Genomic DNA, 22,883 nt, shown 5'->3' on the forward strand with positions numbered 1-22,883 from the left:
CTTTTTATTTATTACAAAAGAATTGCTTTAGAAGGGCATAATTGTCCATTGTCTTTAAAAGTATGTGGATGAATCAAAACTAACCGTGGCAGTATCAGCTCCCTTATCAAAATGTTGGATACAATTATATCGTAGGGCCATCACCACTAGTTTGAAACGAATCTATCTCTATACGTACACCACAAAGCGAGACACATAGCACAAAACAAATCTAACCAAATTTCATATATTTATTTATTTATAATTCACTACAAATTCAAACAAAAAGAAAACTTTGAAAATTTAAGCTATAAACATAAACCAAAAACCCTATAAGATTTCAAAATTTTGCTCTTACTCTTTTTTTTTTTTTTTTTTTTTTTTTTTTTGAAGTTATAAATATAATCGAATGTGAATCCATAAATAGCATCAATTCATTTTGCTTTGAATTTGTCGATGAACATGCACAAGAAACTCAACATATGAGAGACCATTTGGAGACTTGTCTTCCACCATATACGAAAAGAACAACATTCCTGAAATTATATAAAAAAACTTAGATTAAATTTAAATGGTTTTTAAAAAAATGTTACCCGGCGGGCTTTGTAAAATGATGAAAATGTTACCTGATTGATCTCCTTTCTTGCATAATTTCATGCTGCAAGAAAGAAAAATAATTTTAGGAATATAAATTAATTTTAATTGGGACAAAAGTCACATAACACGTACCGAAGGTAGTTACATCTTTGGCTTCTTATTTCATTTATAACCTCATTTAGCTTCTTTGACAAAGGATTACCATACTGTTGTAACACAAACTGAATATAAAAATGAAACAAGTTAGATGGAACCTTTCCTCACTTAATTACAATCAAATAAAACGACTATATTGCTCTTTATTATTTAATTTTTTTTTGATAAAAAAAAAAAGGGAAGCGTACCTGGGTAGGAATTTCATCAAGCGAAGAAACGCCAAAGAGTTTGCGAATTATATCAGGATCTACAGAGTTTCCAATATAAACTAAACAATCTTCACCATTTTCAAGAAGATAGATTCCATCATCACTCACATGTTCACTACACAGGGGAATAGCATGAGGAATCACAGATCCATCTGTTTCCTGTAACCCCCATAAAATTAAAATTAAAAATCAAACACATGTAATTGATCCATCGCATCTCTTTCCATAAGATCTTGACAAAATTACATTTCTGGTCCTTGAGTATAGCCGATTTATACAATTTTGGTCTCAAAAAAATATAATCTACTCTATTAATATACCTTTGAATTGAGGTCATGGATGCTTATCATCCTTGGGTACACAAGAGGGATTGCCAATTGAGTAGATAAAGGAAGAACATAATTAATCCAAAACGATCTCTCATCTATACGCCCATCACTTCGCAACCCAATACTTTTAATCAAAGCTAAAAAAAAAAAAAAAGGATAAAGATTAGAGGACGCCATTGCCACGTGGCATATCCATATGCTGACTCAGCAAGAAAGATGAAAGATATACCTACCGAGAGTGTATAGAGGCAAAAGCTTGAGTGCTTCTGGAAGTATGAGCTGTCCTGATGATGACACGGTGGCACAAAATTTGCGATAAGAATGAAGAATGTTGATGCAAAGATTTGTCACTTGCTCCCTTACTTGCACTAATGGGCTTGAAGGGATTTCAATTGCAGCTGAAAAATATAAATATAAATTAAATATTAATATTTTATTTTTTGTGTTTTCGATGAAAATTAATTAGTTGCTTTTCATCCTTAATGTATTTAGTCCCCTTTTTAGGGACCAAAATTACAAAAATAAGGACGAAAAATGTAATTTACTCAATAAGAAAGTACCTTGTTTTAAAAAACATGAAAATTGGGTGTCCAGGTCAGCAGAGCGGAAAAGATTACTGAGCATGGTTGTACATGGTAAGGATAAGGTGGAGACACGTATTCTTCGTTGCCCATATACACTTGTATATAAAAGTGCACACTGTAAAAAAATAAACACAATATCATTTATATTTTATAAAGCAACAAATCACATTTTAAAAAATAAAAATCACTTTGAAAAATAAAAAAGTACCTGAAAAGCACATTCTGTGCCATCTTGCAATTTATCATCGTGTTTTAAGGTTACCATTATCGTTTTGTCACAATCAATCTGCAAAAACCACAATACAAACAGAGAGTAATTTACAAAAATGGTCCCTCTACTTTCTGATTTTCACCATGTTTAGTCCCAAACTGAAATTTTGGTCCTTATTTCAAGGTTTCATATCAACTTTAAAAGAAAGATTTCAATTTTGGACTAAACATGGTAAAAATGAGAAAGCACAGGGACTATTTTTGTAAATTCACTCAAGAGAAGAGGGACAAACCGCAGGCAGATCAATGTCTGTAGGAATGCGTTTGCAGAAGTTACCAAAGTATTCTTCTACTTGAACACCCTACAGAATTTAAGAATTTTAAATATAAATGTAAAATAAATTTATAAAATTTAATTTTCTAGAAGCTGACCTGGCTGCATCTGACACGCATTACTGCTTCAAAACCTTGAGGTCTTGTGACATTCCATCGAAGATCATTATAAAGTTTTGCAGGATCAGAGAGAGCAGAAAAAGGGTGATAATAATACACCTGAAAAAAAAAGTCAACAAGTCAACTGCTGAAAATTATTTATTTAAATAAAAAAACAAAATGATATTACCTGCCCTCCAGTTGTCCTTGGAACAACGGAAACTGAAGCAATGTCCACATAACTTTGTGTTGTTATAAATACATCAACAGAAACCTGAAAATATATTTTTTAAAATATTTAAATCATTTATGTAAAAAGAACATTCACATACAACAATTTGATAACATTTAACCTGGTACTCTGCAAATTCAATAGCCATTGTCTTTAAAGTCTTGTCTACTGGTTGAAGTAATTTATGAGGTTCCTGAAATTAAAAAAAAAAAAAATAGATATTATTATTACAAATATAAAGCAATAAAATAATGTGATTTTGTTTAATATAGAAAATTAGAAATACCTTTTCTCCTGAAGATATATTACTTCTTCCTTCTGCTTCTCTAGCAGAAAGAGCCCCAATTCCAGCAGAAGGCAAGACTATAACAAAATACAATAATAGAATAATTATTAATATAAAACTATAAATAATAAATTAGTTATTAAGATTTAAGATAAAATAAAGTTCACACAAACTTACCTGATTGAAATACCAAAAGTTTTCCTCCAGTATTCTTCATTGCTAAAAAAGCACCCTGAGTGAAACAGACGCAATGGTAAAGTAAAAACCTTAAACTTATGGTATAAATAATAAAATAAACTGATTAATTTTTTTAATATATTTATATACTTTTAATTATTACCTTCATTCCAGCACCAAAAGCTGAATCAGCTGTTTTATTATTCTGAAACATAGTTGGGATGCTTTCCAGCAACAAATCTAGATGCTGACGACACTGTGATCATATAATTAATTACACTTAAAAAATTATTTATAAGTTCTTGAATAAAAAAAATAATCAAAAATAAGAAAATTTTATCACCTCAGAAAGTTGAACAACAACATCTGAAGGGAGAGGAGTGTAAACATCATATATGTCTGGAACTAAGAACATCAATGGCTGCAATAAAAAAAATGAAAAAACAATTTGAAGAAATAATTCACTTTGAAAGTTTAAAACTTAAAAAAAAAAAAAAACCTGTTGCAAAGCGCGTTTCAGATTATAAAAATGAATGGTTGAGTCAAATGTAGCAATTCCCACAAGTGTCTGAGGACCCTCCTGCACCAATCATATTATTATTATTAATATTATTATTATTACAAATCAATAATAAATTAACTTGAAGAAGAAATAAAAAATTGTAAATTTTTTTACAAACTTACTGGAAGATCAGCAACAACTCGACTGATAGCACTACAAGCTCCAGCTGTAGCACCTGTTTGTATGGCATTCATTGACACATCAACAAGAAAGAAAAAGACAGCTGGCATTGGTTCCCTCACCTAAAAAAAAATATAAATTAAAAAGATATAGTTTCTATACACTTATATAAATTTCAAGTTTTTGTTTATAAATCTAACCAGAAATTCTCTTGTGGCAACAAATTCAACTGTTCCTCTACATAACTCAGGTCTTTCATCAGCATCTCTCCTTCTTCCATCTGGACCTAAATTACACTGATATTCACGGGGAGTTTCATCCGTAAAACCTGCAAATTTTTAAATTTTTTTAATCACAATAAGTCAATAACATGAAATAATAAATAATAATATGAATATTCATTATTCAATAATCAATACTCACCACAGAGGTTACAGATAAATCGTTTTCCTTGATCAATAAACTTCATGAATGGATTAATGTAGCCTTTGCAACATGAACAACGAACTGGTCCACTTTCACCAAAATCGACTACCTAAATTATCAATTTTTAGCAAATGAGAAACATAATAATACAAAAACTCAAATTTATTTATTTATTTATTTTTTTAAATTACTTGAATAGGCTCCTCAGATGGATGAGGGAGGGCTAAGGGTTGCACCAATAAAGCCAAAGGCATCCCGGATGTGGTCAACAGATCAGAAGTGCATGGAATCTGGTCAAAGTCAAACAACAGAAAGTTTTACTTTTATAGTTTTACATTAAACTAAACAAAAAAACAATTAAAAAAAATGGAAATTAGTCAGATTACCTGATTAATTGTACACCTCATGTACCTTGGACTACAATTTCCAGTATCCCTTGCAATGAATTCACTTGTAGCAGGCTTTAGAATAAAACATCATATAACATAATATGTCATACACTCATATATGTGAAAATTGAAATAAATAAAATAGAATTTAAGAAAATAGAAAATAGAAAATACCGGAGGAGGATTGGCTTGATTTCCTTGGCGAGTTTCATGCAAAAGTATAGAGGAAGATGGAATAGGGCGGGGGATTTGGTTAGGGTCAATTCTTGAAGGTCCTGTGCCTACAGTGGGGCCCATGGTGGGTGATATTGTAGCCATTGATTGTTGATTTGGAAGTGATGGGTGCATCCCAAACATTCTTGGAGGTTGAGGAGAGCCAGAGGTAGGTGGAGGTGGGCCAGGTGGCATATTCTAGAACAAAGGAATAGATTTCATATTAGTAATTTGAGTTGCATTGTATTAATATTTAATAGAAAATAGAAAATGGAAACTTACTTGACGAGATTGCATTTGCCATGGTTGAGCTCCAAATGGAGGTATGCCTTGACCTTGGGCTGAAAAAGGAGGAGGCATGCCACCTGGAGGTGGTGCTGAAAAAGGTGGAGCTGGTTGTCCTGGCCTTGGTGGTTGCATACTTTGCCCCAAAAGGGGAGGACCAGGTGGCATGGTTTGTCGAGGTGGTGGAGGTCCACCTGATGGTCTTGGAGGGTTGGTAGGACCACCTTGCATGCCACCTGGTCCAAAAGCTGGTGGTCCATTACTCAATGGACCGCCAGGTCCAGGTCCACCACCAGGGGAGGTTGCATACGGACCTGGACGAAGACCTGGAGGAGCCATTGGTCTTGAAGAAGATGGAGGAGGTTGGTTACTACCAGAAGGACCACCACCACCACCACTAACACCACCGATTGGTCGATTAGAGGCCATGAAAGGTGGCAATGCAGCTTGTGGTGGTCCACTAGGTGGTGGCATTGCACCTCTAGGAACAACACCCGGTGGTGGTGCTCCAGGAAATGGAGATGAAGGAAAAGGTTGTGACTGGGGTTGTGGTTGTGGTCGGGGTTGGTGTCCAAAAGGGGGAGGCGGACCTCTAGGTCCACCACCGGAATTTGGTGGCTGATTAGGGCGATTGGTTTGCAGGTTTTGCATGTTATTGGGAATCGAATTAGGGTTATAATTAGGCGGGAGATTACCGGGTCTAGGTCCACCGGGAGTTGCCATTGACAACGATCGTCAGAAGAACAAACAATTCCACACTACAATGCATCAATATCAAACTTTTATGCATCAAACATCAAGAAGAAACAGATCCCATAACAATATAATTCACACGAATCACAACCGATAAACTTCACAAAAGCAAACGTAACATTCGACATGATCTGGAATAATCCTTTGAAATCAAGTGATACACAAGCAATTCAATGGACATACCTGTAGTTGAATTCCACTGATCGAACTGTGAAGATGGAATTATATGAAAAAGCGTTTGTGAAGAAAACCTAAGTAAGGATCAATGAAATTCAAGGTTAGTTATGTTGCATCGTTACTGTTTCTTGTTTCTTCTGCATAATTGGCTCCATTTAGGAGTTGTACTTTATGCATTACTGATAGTACAGTACGTTCATGAGAAAACGGGTCACAGCAGTTCGGTAACTTACGGGTCGATTTAAATGGGTTGGGTCGTTAACTCGGCAACTCGCTTTGTAGGTTTCAGTTTCAGTGGGCCGTAGCCCATTATAGTTTTCTTGATTGTTATTTTTATATAAATAAATTGTATCTTACATTTTTTGTTAGTTAAAAAATGCTTCCTAATTTTTGTTAAATTTTATAAATTCAAAAGTGAACATGACAGAATAAATATGTAGTTGTATAAGACTCCTTGAAAAGAAGAGAATATTGCATTTTATACTTTGTATGAATTTCAAAGGGCATGACATCTTAAAACAAACAAAATTACTATTTAACATGTCATTAAATTTAATAAACTTTAACAAAACATGAAAATTGTAATTAAGAGAGCGTACTTTATAATAAAACATGAGCATGATACTATTTAAAGTACGACCACTGTCTTTTTCAAAATTATTTTACATGTTATACTTTATCAGATGTGTGTTTAGTTCTTCGACAACTGTGCGTTTTAAATCAAACAAACGTCCACATCATGGTCTTGTCTACCTTAGTACAAATAATAAGTCCATCATATCATGTTTGTATACGGTTTTCTCATAAATATCTCAATAATATAAAGTAGTTTATGTGTATATTTCACTCAAAATTTATATTTTTATTTTTTTATATAAAATGAAAGTTGATCAAAGGTTATGGTATGATCAAGACCACTCATAGTGTGTGGGTCATGTTGTGTTGGACACACATGTGACTTGATGATGACAATTTATGGTGTGTGGGCCTTTTTTCATTGGATACACATGTGGGTAGAGATACATCATAACCTTATTATTGATACAAAACCATCATTATACACCATGTCACAACAATCAATCATACATGTGTTTCTTTTATGATCAAAGATTTTGGAATGTGGTTTATTTTAAAAAATATATTTTTTTTGTATTAAATAAAAACTAACAAGATGTTAAGCGAAATTACAAAGCACAAACATTATTTCGTTAGAGATGCATAATAACTACACATGCAATCATTTCATTCGAAATGTATTAAAGAAGTACACATCACATATAGTTTAAAGCTAAGACCTCTCTAATGGATTCTATTAAAATCATACATAAAAATGTTATGTATGTAAGATTTCAGGATTTTGAAACAAGATCTTTTGTATGAACTTTTATAGTACCCAAGAATCTTGCTCCAAGAACTATGGGACCGGGAGTATGTGTCAGGTGTCAAAGATATCGAGTGTTTGGTTATGTTTTCAGAAAAACTTAAAAACAAGAATTTGGATGTGATATATATATATATATATATATATATATATATATATATATATATAATATAAGAAATATTACATAATCAAAAGAAAATATTAAAGTATATGAATCTACTCTCTACTAAGGTTGTAAAAATCGGTTTTTAGTATTAAGTTTATTGATTAGCAACCAGAGATTAGTTGGTCTAATCGGTGATTATTCAGTGACTAGTGGGGAACCTTAATTGTAATTAATTAAATTTTAAATAAACAAATATGACTAATATTAAACAAAGTAGGTAATACGATTAATATCATAACAAAAATAAGTTAATATGAGTAATCAATACTAATACTTCTTTAAATAGTTTTTATTGAGATATAGCCTCTTCAACATTTTAAGGATTCATTGGTTTCTACAACTCCACTAATTGTCTAGATATGGATTAGTCAATAGGCGTCGTCCAGTCGAATTGTTTACAACTCTGTTGTTTACAACATCAACTTATAAAACCATTTATAGAAAAATCAAAACACTAATAATCAAATCAAGAAATAAAAACGTACATTATAATAACAAAATCACTTTAAAACAACTTCATCATCACGCCACCACCACTATCAGTTAAAAAATAAAGATTTAATAACATCCATCATATAAAAAGTTGAATTTAAGGAAATAAAATATGTGATACATAAGAAGGTATCGTGCCCTACACAAATACGATAAGCTCAACTATCTATTTTTTCTAGTTCTTGACATATCTACGTCACCTTTCAAATATCTTAAAATTTGTATTACCATAATGTCTACAATAATTCAAAAGCATTATAAATACGTTAAATTAGTCATATCTTAGAAACCATTTTTAGTATATTTAATTGGTTTAATTAATCATTATGCCAATATTTGGTCATGTTATATCATAAAATATTTAAGTTGATGGAGCAACATACCCACTTTAGGTATTAGTTTGGCAACTGCCAAAGTAGAGCACTTGCTTTAAAACAAAGTTAAGATAATATTTATATTATGATGGATAAAAGTTGTAAATAATATTTATTTATAGAAAGTTATAATGTTTTTATTTTTAGGGAACTCCTTCACTTAAATTAAAGTTATTTATATTTGGTTTGAGCTATGTTTGACGTATTAACTAAAAATGTAGTTGCTAGCTAAAAAAATAGATGCTAATTGAAAAACTAGCTTTAAAAAAAAATAAGTTTGATAAAAACTAAGTTGGATGAAACATATAAAATGACATAAAAAAAACATTTAGAAAATTATGCGTGGAGCTTGGCATATTCTATGGTAGCCTTATAATTAATTAATGGTATATTTATAAAAAATTTAAAATTAATTAAGAGTATAAAATTTTTAGTTTAAATAACTTTTTAAAAAGATAGTGTGAGTAATTTTTTAGAAAACTATCTTATAAATATAACTAATTTAAAAAGAAAAACTCTAAAATTAGGCTAGTTGTATACCAAAAACAGTCTTAAACTTAAAATATTTTCTCTTTTTTTTATCATTCTAAGATTTATTAAATATATAACGTAATAATTTTTAGGGGTAATTACAAATCTAGCATTTTTTCTTAATTACTTATCAAAAAATAGCCAAAAAATACCACTTAGTCAAAAATAGCCCACAAAATAGTAGTCAACTTATGGTTGACTTACGGTCAACGTCGTTGATTACTGTTTTAGGCCGAAAAGTACTCTTTCGTGCTAATGGTTGGCCCGTTTATTTTTTTGTGGTCCATTAGCCCATAGTATATAATGAAAAAAATTTCAGATTAGTCATTTTTCCTATTATTTTTTTTGGTTTGACTACTTTTTTCTCTCAATGGAGCACCCTAAGAACAACCAGGTTTGTCTAATTTTCATCAAAATTTTACCGTGTTTGTGATTAGGAGTATGTTTTGTATATGAGGTTAAATTTTTTTTGAATAAAATTGAAAAAAAAAATATAAAACCGTAGGTTTCATACGAAACCTACGGTGTACAAGTGCCCAATGCACAGTTTGTGCAGTGTCGACTTGTACATCTTATAAAAAAAAATTTAAAAACCGTAAGTTTTTTCACAAAACAGTAGACGAAACCCCAAAAACAGTAGATTTAAAAATTAAAAAAAAAAACATATTTTTCCCCCAAAACCGTAGGCTACGGTTTGGGATACCGTAGCTAAGGTTTCCCAAAACCTACGGTTTTGTAGCTTACAAATGAATTTTTTTTTTTTATACAAAATACGAAACAATAGACGATATGACGAAACAGTAAACGATTTTAGAAACCTACGGTTTCGTGGGCTATATTTGGACATTTACTAATTTTTGGCTAAAAATTGATAATCACTTCCTTAATTTGGCTAGATTAGTATTACCCCTAATCTTTTAAGATTAAATATTAAAATGGATATTAGTAATTCATTTCGCTCTTTGCTGTATTCATCTTTATTTTAATTTTAATTATTTATTTATTATCCTCAATAAGAATCAAAACGTTGAACAAGTCGATTGTGATTTATACAATATCGGATTTTATTAGAGGTGGGTAACGAGTAGTTTTGTACGGTTTGAGTCGATCAACTATTTTGTCTATTGTTTAATACTTTATTAAATAATAATAAATAATCTTAAATACAATTAACACTCTATACAAACTTTTTTAAATATCTTTTTACGAGAGTTCGGAGCAAGCGGTTCCATTATGGTGCCCATAGTGACACCATAACCATATTTTTTTTGAACGAAGTGTAAATTTTTTTGAATTTTTCGTTTTTTCTACTATTGTGTCACTACGTAAAAAAATGTGACACTGACAACACCTACTACGAAATCTTGTGGCCACACCTATTTTCAAATATCTTGAATAACTTTTAAAATGTTTCATGATAGAAATTTTTACGTTTTGCATCTTATAAAATCATGACTGTAAAACATAATAGAGATTAGAAATTAGAAATTCTGTTGAAATGAACTAGCATCCAAATTTACCCGCAATGTCTTGTTAGTCCAATATATATTATAACTTGACGTTGATTAATATATGGATGATGGAATCAATTTTTACCACTATTTCGACATTGATTACAGTTATCCTGATTTTTATAGACCACACCACAATGAAACCATACAATAATGATTAGTGGAGGAACAAGATTTGGTGCCAAAATCAATGAAATGGTTCATCTCAATTTCAAACTAGTTAAAGACCACAAGAGTCTTCAATGGACGAGAAGTTGAACCAAATGATGAAATTGTTGAAGAATGACTTCAAACGAGAGGAAAGCAACTTCATTGTATAAAATCAATTGTAACAGAGACAAACAATCTTTTAGGTACTATGCATGAGGATGAGGTAACTGTCTTGTATAATATTAAATATTTTGATATTAAAGTACATAAACCCACACCACCTTTTTTCGAGGTTTTGGTGGAGGATTATGTATTAAGTTATGAGAAAGTAATTGAATTGGAAATAACTGAAAATGGTTAGCGAGAAAGATATGAAATTGAATCGAAAAAAATCCGAAACAGTTTTGCAAGAACTAGAAACACCCAAATTAGAGAGGGGTTTGTGGAGGCTAGTACCATCCCTATCCAATGATTTTGAAAAAAAAAACTCAAAACAACTTTTTACTGATTTTATCGGCATGGATCATGAAAAAAACAAACAAATATCATCATTAGACATCCCTTTTTGGAAAGTATCTATGCCCAAATTAATTGTCGGAGCGGTGTGATTGATGTAACGTTTGGAAACCAAAAACTAAGACTTCAACTATTTGGACCTACCAAAGAGTCAATGACCTAGCGGTAAGAAGTGACCCTTTCATATGAGAGGTCATGGGTTCAAGTCTCGGTTGAGACATAAGTGGTTATTTAGAAGTAGTTTAGTTAGTTTGTCATTTCAAAAAAAAAACTATTTGGACCTAATAATGATCATCCAATTTGTGGTGACCATTTTATGATAGTGGTTATTTAGAAGTAGTTTAGTTAGTTTGTCATTTCAAAAAAAAAACTATTTGGACCTAATAATGATCATCCAATTTGTGGTGACCATTTTATGATCGATACTATCGAAGATTATATCTATAAGCATACATACATACGTGTGTGTGTGTGTGTGTGTGTGTGTGTGTGTGTGTGTGTGTGTGTGTGTGTGTGTGTGTGTGTGTATATATATATATATATATATATATATATATATATATATATATATATATATATATAACAAACCACGTTTTCCTTCAGTCAGCGAGGTTAGTGCTCCATTAAGTATCTTTATTAAATTAACCATATGTTTAATTAAAGTTGTTTTTTTTTTGGTTGGGGGGGGGGGGGGGTTTGGGGTTCAATGTCTAATAAAATGAACCTTGGTCATGGATCTATGTGTCATTTTATATGATTCGCATTGAAGTCAGATTGTGATCAACATAGTCAAATAGAATGTAAGTGATGAAGATGATTAAGTGTTCGTCTAGTAGTAGTGCAAGACAAAGGCTACTTGGATAACACCATATGATTTGTTTTGATAACACTACATAACTCGGGAATGAAAATGACAGGATAAAATTGGCTAATAGGAAGAAAGGTTATGAAACGAGATCTCATGAGATGATCAAATGATAATTCTATAAGAATTAGTTAGATTCAATGAAAACTATTCTTCATTGGAAGGTATATGTATAAACTTTTTTGTTAAGGACATTACCAATCTATATCTTCAAGGTTGTCTAGAAAAAACTTCTATTCTTCTATCTTCTTGATCTTGTTGCCCAAATGATACCTCACTGTGAAGATCTTCCTAAATGATGGAGCTATAAAAAATGTTTGTAGATATAAATATCTTAGATAAGATTTTGTCATAAGTAAGGAACAATATCAAAGTCTTTTATAGCCTAACGAGACGTTGGTATTATCGAGTATGAGTTATGTGTATCTTATAAATGTTTTGACTTTATGTCCACTTAAATGGATTGTAAATGGACTAATAACATGTGAGACTTGATGTCATAATGATGACAGGTGATATGACTATTTGATAGCTTATTTTATTTCCTTATTTTTTATTAGTTTATTTTAGATTTTTAGCTCTTTTTATTAGTATTGCATTGTATATTCTATATTTTCTTTATCATGGATCGTATCGGGGACTTTTTATTTTGCATGAGGAATTTTGCAGGGTTTTGGAGCTCGTTGCGGTTGCGGTTTGACTGGAGACGGGCTTAGTGGGCTTTCGAGGTATTGTTGGGCTTGGCGGATCCACCAAAGAAGATTTGGGCTTAAAAAGGCTAAAGACTTAGATGAAGTGGGCTTGTGAAGATGGATCATGGATTGTTATTTTGGGCTTGGAGCATCCATATTTGAAGCTAAAAGATGATTGATTAATTTAAATCACATGGATATGGAGGGGACCAAAGGAATTTTTGGTAGTGGAAGGGTGGAGTAGAGGAATGAGGAGCCAATAGCAATACAACAACACTTGCGCGGGTGGAATTTTCGTTGCGCGGGTACCCGCGCAACTGCCCAGTTTGGGCATTTTGGTAATTTGGCACACCATAACCTTGGGGGGATCAGATCTAGCAGCCATACTCTCGATTTTACACCATTGGAGACCAGGAGAAGGCGATTTTGAAGCTCAAGACTCGTTTCTTTTCATCTTTCCAAGTTATTGGTAGTTTCTTTATGCAATTAGACTTTTGTGATTGTTGTTCTATTGCCATGAGTGGCTAAACTCTCTATTTTGGTAGACCTTGGCTAAAACCTCTGAATGTTTGTGGGTTTTTGAAGGATTTATGCTTATTTATCATTTATCTTATGTCTATGATTCTAGTTCATATTTTCTATGCTTGTTTAGTGCTTTGATCATGAGCTTGGTACTTTAATAAGCAATTGTTGGTTTATTTCTTTGGTTTAGCATTGAATCATTGAATTTACTTAGAACAAGAGTTTTATGATGGTAGAAATCATCTCTAGCTTATGAATCATAACTCCTTTATGGATGTGTAAGCATTGACATCCTCTAGGAATTGGGGATTTCTTCATTCTTAAGGCTAATCAACTTCTTGGGTTCAATTGCTTCAATTGGATCTTTGATTTTGATTAAGAAGGTGCGTTGTGGGCTTCCCCAACCTCCACACTACCTATGAGAAATCTTGGCATATCATGCTTCATGATTGCTATAACCAATTTGGGATGAATGATAAGCTTCATGTTAAATCCTAATGATAAACACACAAATGTTCATTGTGTTGAATTGCCTTGGTTTACCAATTCTCTCCAATATTTGAGCATCTCACTTTCTTGCTTAATTGCAAGTTTTTAGTTATTCAAGTCTTTTAGTTTTCAAGCAATCATAACACCCCCCCCTTTTAGTTTAATTGTAGTTAGTTAGTTAATTTTCACTAGTTCTATTGGATTGCATTGGTGATTGAATACAACCATTTCCCCGAGGTTCGATACCCCTTTTTACCATTATATTACATTTTATGTGAGACTTGATGTCATAATGATGGCAGATGATATGACTATTCTAGTAAACTTGAAAGTGTATATATTTGAATTATATTTGTTCGAAGTGATTCAACTGTATTTGTTTTATATAGAAAATAGATAAAAAAATAGATCAATAGATTGTATGACCTTATAAGTACATATCATATAAACCTATACATATAAATGGTTATACTATTTTAGTGGCAAAGTTTCAACACTTAATTACTTATATGTATTGGAAACCCAGAAGATGGCCAATAAGTCTTTTTAGGTCATGATTATTTATCATATCTGCTCAAGAATATTGTGGGTAATCTCTGTTGAAATGAACTCCCACATCTGATCATACATATGTCACACCCCCAAACCGTAATGACGGAAACGTTCCAAGGTGGATGACGTCATATGTAGTATCACAAAAATTGCATCATAGTAATCAAAGTAAACACAACCATTACATTAAATATATATAAAAAGATATTTACATCTTGTTTGATTCATATTTATATACATCAAAAGTAGCAAAATAAAGACGTGACTCTATATGCTCCGTCTTCTCAAAAGTCTGCTGAGGTACCTGTCTACTGATTTCCTGAGAATACAAGCGGTTTTGAAAAGAGTATCAGCATTAAGTTGGTGAGTTCATAAACATGTTTTTGTAATGAAATCCTGTTAATGAATCAGTGAAAAATGTTTACCTGTTTCCAAGAAAATCCAATATTTTCTAACATATGAGTTTGTTACAATGTTCCATAAAGTACTAGTTTGATTGCCTGTTTACCACCAGATGAATTATATAAGACTGTTTTGAATGTAAAACCCCTTTTTGTATGAATAACCCTGGCTATCACCAGTATGTATAGTAGTTTCTGTAACACCCAAAAATTTCGAACCAATTTAAACTTTCAAAACATGTCAAGTTCAACAAAACATTACAACTTTGTTTTCAAAATACATTTTTATCAGAGTATTCCCAGAAACATAAACATAATAGGAGGAGCTGTACGATCATGCCTTCGCCTTGCCGCGATCCCCTGATGTACCTGAAACAATAAACTGAAACTGTAAGCCCGAGAGCTTAGTGAGTTACCCCCAAAATACCGATACACATACAGTCCACATAACCATGTCACACCATGACATATCATAACAAACTGAACAGAACAACATGCAATGGGTCCATAGCTTTACAAGCTGGATTACCCCTGGGTCCTCAGTACGAGTCTGGAATGCCTACCGGGCCCTCAGCTCGTATCTGGAATACCATCGAGCCCTCAGTACGAGTCTGGAATGCCTACCGGGCCCTCAGCTCGTATCTGGAATGCTCCCGAGTCCTCAGTATGAGTCTGGAATGCCTACCGGGCCCTCAGCTCATATCTGGAATACCCTAGGGTTTGTTGGCTACCGCACGGAGCAGTACAACCTCAACCCATCCCACATAACATATCAACATGTAACAGATAATACACATACAGGTAATCAGTCAGTATCACAGGTAGTCCTACAGACCTACCCTCTAGCATATCAAACTAGCATGCATAACCAACTTATACTCAACATAATACAATTACTAGGATATCATATCCAATGGGCCGGCCTTGGTGCCTTAGACCCCTTAGTATAGTGAGGATAACTCACCTCGCAAATGTCGACCCGGAAGATAAAACCCAACTCTCGAATTACTTGGCACAGGCTCCACCACCTAATACCATAGCACAATATACTCATAAGTCCTTAACCTTATAAGGTACTCCATAACTCACTAGTCAACCCCTGCTCAAAGTCAAAGTCCTCAGTCAAGGTCAACAGTCCATGTTGACCTTACTCGCGAGTACCCTCGGCTACTCGTCGAGTTCCTTGAAACACTATCCCACTCGCCGAGTCATCGAGGTGACTCGTCGAGTTTCTCCGATTCTCGACCAAACTCTAAGGCCACCCGTCGAGTTTTCCTTTTTGCACACGACGAACACACACACACATTTATAACTTGGGGAAAACTCATCGGACTCGCCGAGTTGTTCTTCAACTCGCCGAGTCTTATGGTGATCTTCATCGGACTCGCCGAGTTGTTCATCCAACTCGTCGAGTCCACGGCCATCTTCATGTGACTCGCCGAGTCAACCTTGCGACTCGCCGAGTTCATTCAGTCCTTTTTCCATACAGACTTGTTTTGAGCCATGCAGCGACTCCAAATCACAGATCCAAGCTTCTAGGGCATGCTTATCACGTAAAGTTGCAAACTTTACGTGCATGCATGGCTATAAGGGCTCTAAATGCCTATTTTAAGTTCTTAATGGAACTTCATGCTCAAGAGGGACCTTAATCATGACCAAAACTGAAACTTTATGCTTATAGAATCCAAGGAGGGTCCAGATCTGAAGTTACAACCTCAGATCTAGCCCATAGCTCATCTTTCCAACTTAATATCTCACCAAAAACCCTAAAACTCAACCAATAGAAGAGATTCACAAAGAAAAGGCAATTTGGTTACCTCCAGAAGATGATAACCGAGATAAGAGTTGATTCCCACACTCTACTTGCTCCAATCTCCTTCTCCTCTAAGCCTTCTCCTTCCAAGGATCCTCTCTTCAAGCTTCAAACACACAATGGGCACACACACACACGTATTAGGGTTTTAAGGGGCTCTCAAAGACTGCAAAGAGGCCATAGGAGGCTTATTATTCCTTAAATAGGGTGCAAAACCCCGAGATTTAGGGTTTCATCTGCCAGCTCCTACTCGTCGAGTCCCTTAGTGGACTCGTCGAGTAGGTCACTAAACACGCGTTCCAACCCCGCTGCTACTCGACGAGTAGGGCAACCAACTCGTCGAGTAGGACATTAAACCAATTAACCTTTTATTTAAATCCATACCTGGAATCGGGGCGTTATAATTCTCCCCCACTTGAACTAGACTTCGTCCTCGAAGTCAGCTGCAGCGAATAACTCCGGGTAATGCTCCCGCATTTCGGCCTCCGTCTCCCACGTCCACTCGGACCCCTTTCGATGCTCCCACTGTACTTTCACCAAAGATATCTCCTTATTCCTCATAATCTTACTCTTCTTCTCCAAAATGGTCACAGGTCTCTCCATATAGTTCAGGCGCTCATCGACCTGAATATCATCCAGCGATACTACTGCCTCCTGGTCCATGATGCACTTTCGCAGCTGCGAAACGTGGAAAGTGCTGTGTATCCGACTAAGCTCCTCCGGCAGCTCTAGCCTGTAAGCCACCTTGCCAACCCTGGCAATGATCCTGAACGGCCCAATATATCGGGGACCCAATTTTCCCCTCTTCCTGAAGCGAATCACGCCTTTCCAGGGCGAGACCCTCAGGAGTACCATGTCACCCACCTGAAATTCCAACTCAGAGCGGCGTCTGTCGGCATAACTCTTCTGCCGACTCTGAGCGGTCTGCAAACGTTGTCTAACCTGCTGGATCTTTTCGGTAGTCTGCAAGACTACCTCCGTACTGCCCATCACTCTGTGTCCAACTTCACCCCAACAGACCGCGGTGCGACATCTCCGCCCGTACAACAGCTCGAATGGCGGGGCGCCAAGGCTAGAATGATAGCTGTTGTTGTAGGCGAACTCCGCAAGGGGTAGGTGAGAATCCCAACTCCCACCGAAATCAATGACACACGCCCTCAACATGTCCTCGAGGGTCTGAATAGTCCGTTCGCTCTGGCCGTCTGTCTGCGGGTGGAATGCTGTGCTGATGTGCAACCGCGTGCCCAGCTCCTCGTGAAACTTTTGCCAGAAGCGGGAGGTAAACCTGACATCCCGATCAGAGACAATGGAAACAGGAACCCCATGGCGAGACACGATCTCGCGAACGTACAATTCGGCCAATTTCTCGGCCGATGAGCTCTCCCGTATAGCCAAGAAGTGGGCACTCTTGGTCAATCGATCCACGATGACCCATATAGCATCAAACCCCTTTGCCGTCCTTGGCAACTTGGTAATAAAATCCATCGTGATCTGTTCCCATTTCCACATGGGAATCTCTAGGGGCTGCAGCTTTCCATGCGGCCTCTGATGCTCGGCCTTGACCATCCTACAGGTCAAGCACCTCTCGACGTACCAAGCGATCTCTCGCTTCATGCACGGCCACCAATAGCTCAACTCAAATCCCGGTACATGTTGGTGGCCCCCGGGTGAATAGAGAAATGAGACTTATGAGCCTCCTCCATAACCGTCTGCCTAACCCCACCAGACATCGGAACCCAAACCCGACCGCATCGGGTCAATAGTCCCCGACTATCCTGTATGAACCGGGTATTCTCACCCTTGATTCTCTCCAGCTTCCAATTCTCCGGTCGCATGCCCTCTACCTGGGCATCTCTGATCAAACTCACAAGCGGAGAATCCACCGCTATCCTCATACATACCGCGGGGGTGGAAGACCCAACTGACTTGCGGCTCAAAGCATCCGCAACCACATTCGCTTTACCGGGGTGGTAAAGGATCTCACAATCGTAGTCCTTGACTACATCCAGCCACCTGCGCTGCCTCATGTTCAGGTTCGGCTGATCTATGATATGTCTCAAGCTCTTGTGATCCGTGTAAATGGTACAACGGACCCCATAGAGGTAATGTCTCCATATCTTGAGGGCGAACACCACCGCCCCCAGCTCCAAGTCATGCGTAGGGTATCTCGTCTCATGCGGCTTCAGCTGCCGCGATGCGTAGGCTATCACTCGTCCTCTCTGCATGAGGACCGCCCCTAAACCTGTGATGGATGCATCACAGAACACCACAAAATCCTCAACTCCCTCCGGGAGTGTCAATACTGGTGCCTCACACAAACGCTGACGGAGGGTCTCAAACGCCCTCTGCTGCTCGGGGCCCCATCGGAAATCCACCCCCTTCCTCGTCAGACGAGTGAGGGGTACTGTAATCTTGGAGAAATCCCGTATGAACCTACGGTAGTACCCTGCCAATCCCAGAAAGCTCCTAGTATCTGAGGGAGATTTCGGAATCTCCCACTGCATAACCGCCTCGATTTTGGCCGGATCGACCAAAATCCCCTCCTGGTTAACGAGATGTCCGAGGAACTGGACCTCTCGTAACCAAAACTCACACTTCGAGAATTTGGCGTACAACCGTTCTCGTCTCAGAACTCCCAACAGCTCTCTCAAATGCTCCTCATGCTGCTCTCGGGTCTTAGAATACACCAAGATATCATCTATAAACACTATGACCGAGCGATCAAGCATCGGTCTGCAGACCCGATTCATCAGGTCCATGAACACCGCTGGCGCGTTGGTGAGCCCAAACGGCATCACCACGAACTCGTAATGTCCATAACGAGTTCGGAACGCGGTCTTCTCCACGTCCTCCTCTCTGACCCTGACCTGATGATACCCAGACCTCAAGTCTATCTTGAAAAACCAATATGCGCCCTGTAACTGATGGAAGAGATCGTCTATCCTCGGGAGTGGGTAACGGTTCTTCACCGTCAACTTATTCAACTCCCGGTAATTAATACACATTCGGTGCGAACCGTCCTTCTTCCGGACAAAAAGTATCGGCGCTCCCCATGGAGAACTGCTAGGTCGAATGAACTGATTGTCCAGCAGTTCCTGCAGCTGCGATGACAGCTCCTATATCTCTGGTGGTGCCAATCGGTACGGTGCCTTAGCGATAGGGGCCGCACCTGGCACCAGGTTGATCCTGAACTCGACCTGCCTCTCCAGAGGTATCCCTGGCAACTCCTCCGGAAACACATCTGCGAACTCCCTGACCACCGGTACATCGGAAACCGAAATCTGATCCCTGACTCACGTATCTACCACATACGCTAGATAACCCGCACACCCGTGCTGAATGTACTGCCGAGCCCTGGCAGCTGAACAAAATCCTGATCCCACTCTGGTGCCCTCGCCATATACAATCAGTTCTCCCCCTCTTGGGGTTCGGACTACCACTCGCTGGCCCTCGCAATCAATCATAGCACCGCACCGACTGAGCCAATCCATGCCCACAATCACGCACACCTCCCCCATAGGGATCGGAATCAAATCTATCGGAAAGGACACCCCGAAAATCTCCAAGTCACATCCTCTATAAATTGAAGAAGCAGAAACCCCGTGCTCGTTGGCGATAGACACTCGCAACGGACACTCTAGCTCGCCCACAGGCGCACTGAACTCCCTACTAAACGACTGAGATATGAAGGAACGACTCGCCCCCGAGTCAAATAAGACCAAAGCAGGCAAGGAGTTTACTAAAAACGTACCTAATCACAGGCACAACAGATAAGCATACAACAGATATAGGAAACGAGATAAAAGATAAAAACATACCAGCCACCACATCTGGTGCTGCCCTGGCCTCCTCTGCTGTAAGCTGAAATGCGCGTCCCTGAGCCTTCGGAGGCTCTGCTCTGCCCTGCCTCTCATCGGTAATCCTCAACGTAACCGGCGCAGGAGCTTGTGCCGGCTTGGCGGCAAGTAGTGGACAGTTGGCCCTCATGTGACCAACCTGATCGCAGTGATAGCACAACCTCATACCCTGAACTGGGGCGGCCTGGCGATAGTCCTTCGCGTAATGCCCCTCCTTGCCACACTTGTGGCATCCACTCCCAACTCGACACACACCAGAATGACCCTTGCCACACTTCCCACAAGTGCGACTCTGTTGACCCCCGGTCCTAGTATCAGCGGTCTTAGACCGCTTCGGCGCCGGCTGAGAATGTGCCGGGGCCTGCCGCTGTTCTCTCAATTGCTGCTCAATCTCCAACTCACGCCGTCTGGCGGCCTCCTGCAACTCTAGAAGAGTATCACATCGCTGGGTAGACACAAACTGACGGATATCCGTCTTGAGCATGCTCAGATAACGGGTCATCTGAGCCTGCTCTGAAGCAAACTCCGGGAAAAACATCGCCCTCTCAGTGAACATCCGGGTGATCTCCGTCACCGACTCCCCATCCTGTCTCAAACTCAGAAACTCCTGTGCCAATCGCTCCCGCTCAACCCGTGGAATGTAACGGGCGCGGAACATATCCCTGAACTGCTCCCAAGTAACAGCAGCTCTCTGATCATCAGTGTACGACCCAGTCGCAAGTCTCCACTAGTCCTTGGCCCCAGACCTAAGCAGGTTTAGAGCACACCTGACCTTCTGGTCAGCAAGACACGAGCAGGTGAAGAAACACCCCTCCACGTCTGAAATCCATCTCATGGCCTTGATGGGATCCTGCGTCCCATCAAAAGTAGGGGGCTTCGTGTTATCGAAGTCCCTGTACTGAAAACCTCTACCAACTCCTCCTCCTGCCGCGGATACAGCTGATGCAGCTGCTGCGGCGGCTGTCTCTGCAAGGGCTGCATAGCGCTCATCAAAATACTCCACCATGGCGGTGTTAATCGACCCGAATATCTCCGGTAACTGAGCCCGGAATGCAGCAGCAACCTCATCATGCAGGATCTCTCGAATCCTGGCATCCAACTCCTCTGTACCCATCTGTACCACCGGATCAGGTGCTATCGGCCCCTCCTGGCCTTTGTCCCCGGATCCTGATCCCGAACCGGATCCAGCCACGAAGCGCCTCGTCATCACCATTCTGAAACATACCACAAGATATCAGATAATCCATATAAATCACTGGGAACCAACTCCCTACTAACCCTAGGGATTGTGACTTACTTGACACGCGTATAGGTCATGTGCTTTCAGTAGTATGGGTCCCTACTACCTTCTACACCTACCCATATTTGTCTCAAGTATCACCACAACACCCTAACAATATACACAACATGGCGAGCGCTCAATCCTCACTCCTAGAGGAATGCTAAATATCTCATAACTGGCCTCTCGGCCTCACACAACCCACCCATCCATGAAACTTCCACCAACCCTGCAGCACTAGTGTATGCTAGCCATACATAACGTTGGACCCCATAGACTTTCGAATATCCAATCCTACCCTAAGCTCCCAATCAAACAAGAACAGAACATAAAGCCAAATCAAACATTATCAGGCTATAAGATCTTAATTATGTACAACTGTGATGCATACACTAAGCAACTACAGTAATGATGTCAATCTCATATAAAGGAAACCCTAGGCTAGCAGACATCATGTAATCATGCAATTCTATCATGCAATTCCTGAAGATCCCTAGCCTAGCACTAACATGCTGTTCTATCATATCATATAATCAGATAACTTATATGGTATTTTGGGGTCTACTTACTGGCTCCGGCTGATCGTACGCCCTGCATCCTCCTTTATTTATTTTGAAAACCTATTTGAAAAATCATTTTGAAAATCCTTTCCTTGATTTGAGACTGGAGTTACACGAGTGTTCCTCCAATTCACTCAAACCAAGGCTCTGATACCAACTTGTAACACCCAAAAATTTCGAACCAATTTAAACTTTCAAAACATGTCAAGTTCATCAAAACATTACAACTTTGTTTTCAAAATACATTTTTATCAGAGTATTCCCAGAAACATAAACATAATAGGAGGAGCTGTACGATCATGCCTTCGCCTTGCCGCGATCCCCTGATGTACCTGAAACAATAAACTGAAACTGTAAGCCCGAGGGCTTAGTGAGTTACCCCCAAAATACCGATACACATACAGTCCACAGAACCATGTCACACCATGACATATCATAACAAACTGAACAGAACAACATGCAATGGGTCCACAACTTTACAAGCTGGATTACCCCTGGGTCCTCAGTACGAGTCTGGAATGCCTACCGGGCCCTCAGCTCGTATCTGGAATACCATCGAGCCCTCAGTACGAGTCTGGAATACCTACCGGGCCCTCAGCTCGTATCTGGAATGCTC

General features: G+C 38.0%; 1 protein-coding gene across 2 annotated transcripts; it reads right to left on the minus strand.

Moving 5' to 3' along the window:
* Positions 1-208: 208 nt before the first annotated feature.
* Positions 209-6,244, minus strand: LOC145124233 (protein transport protein SEC24 C-like). Of its 2 annotated transcripts, XM_079059500.1 has the most exons (25): positions 6,123-6,244; positions 5,184-5,944; positions 4,863-5,099; positions 4,686-4,760; positions 4,491-4,589; positions 4,297-4,408; positions 4,074-4,201; positions 3,876-3,995; positions 3,691-3,771; positions 3,535-3,612; positions 3,355-3,447; positions 3,192-3,246; positions 3,015-3,091; positions 2,850-2,921; positions 2,687-2,770; positions 2,497-2,616; positions 2,358-2,426; positions 2,063-2,140; positions 1,831-1,969; positions 1,504-1,668; positions 1,262-1,407; positions 921-1,100; positions 709-797; positions 606-637; positions 209-515 (listed from the first exon to the last, which is right to left on the minus strand). In XM_079059500.1, exons 2-25 carry the CDS (start codon positions 5,907-5,909, stop codon positions 409-411), a joined length of 3,162 nt encoding a protein of 1,053 aa, XP_078915626.1. In that variant the 5' UTR covers positions 5,910-5,944; positions 6,123-6,244; the 3' UTR covers positions 209-408. The 2 variants fall into 2 exon arrangements, with proteins under 2 accessions (XP_078915626.1, XP_078915627.1); XM_079059501.1 differs by lacking the exons at positions 209-515; positions 606-637; positions 709-797; positions 921-1,100 and having other exon boundaries at positions 1,269-1,407; positions 1,500-1,668.
* Positions 6,245-22,883: the final 16,639 nt, after the last annotated feature.

The sequence above is a fragment of the Lactuca virosa genome, chromosome 7 (genome assembly GCF_052849685.1).
Source record: "Lactuca virosa cultivar CGN04683 chromosome 7, Lactuca_virosa_CGN04683_v6, whole genome shotgun sequence".
NCBI classification, from domain to species: Eukaryota; Viridiplantae; Streptophyta; class Magnoliopsida; order Asterales; family Asteraceae; genus Lactuca; species Lactuca virosa.

What these genes read in the sequence shown, in the direction of transcription:
- LOC145124233 (XM_079059500.1), bottom strand. Translation starts at nt 5,909, where the DNA reads ATGGCAACTCCCGGTGGACCTAGACCCGGTAATCTCCCGCCTAATTAT. An exon ending in TTCATGTTTTTTAAAACAAG is followed by an intron (nt 1,669 to 1,830) that starts GTACTTTCTTAT and finishes TATATTTTTCAG; the next exon opens with CTGCAATTGAAATCCCTTCA. An exon ending in TTTGCCTCTATACACTCTCG is followed by an intron (nt 1,408 to 1,503) that starts GTAGGTATATCT and finishes TTTTTTTTTTAG; the next exon opens with CTTTGATTAAAAGTATTGGG.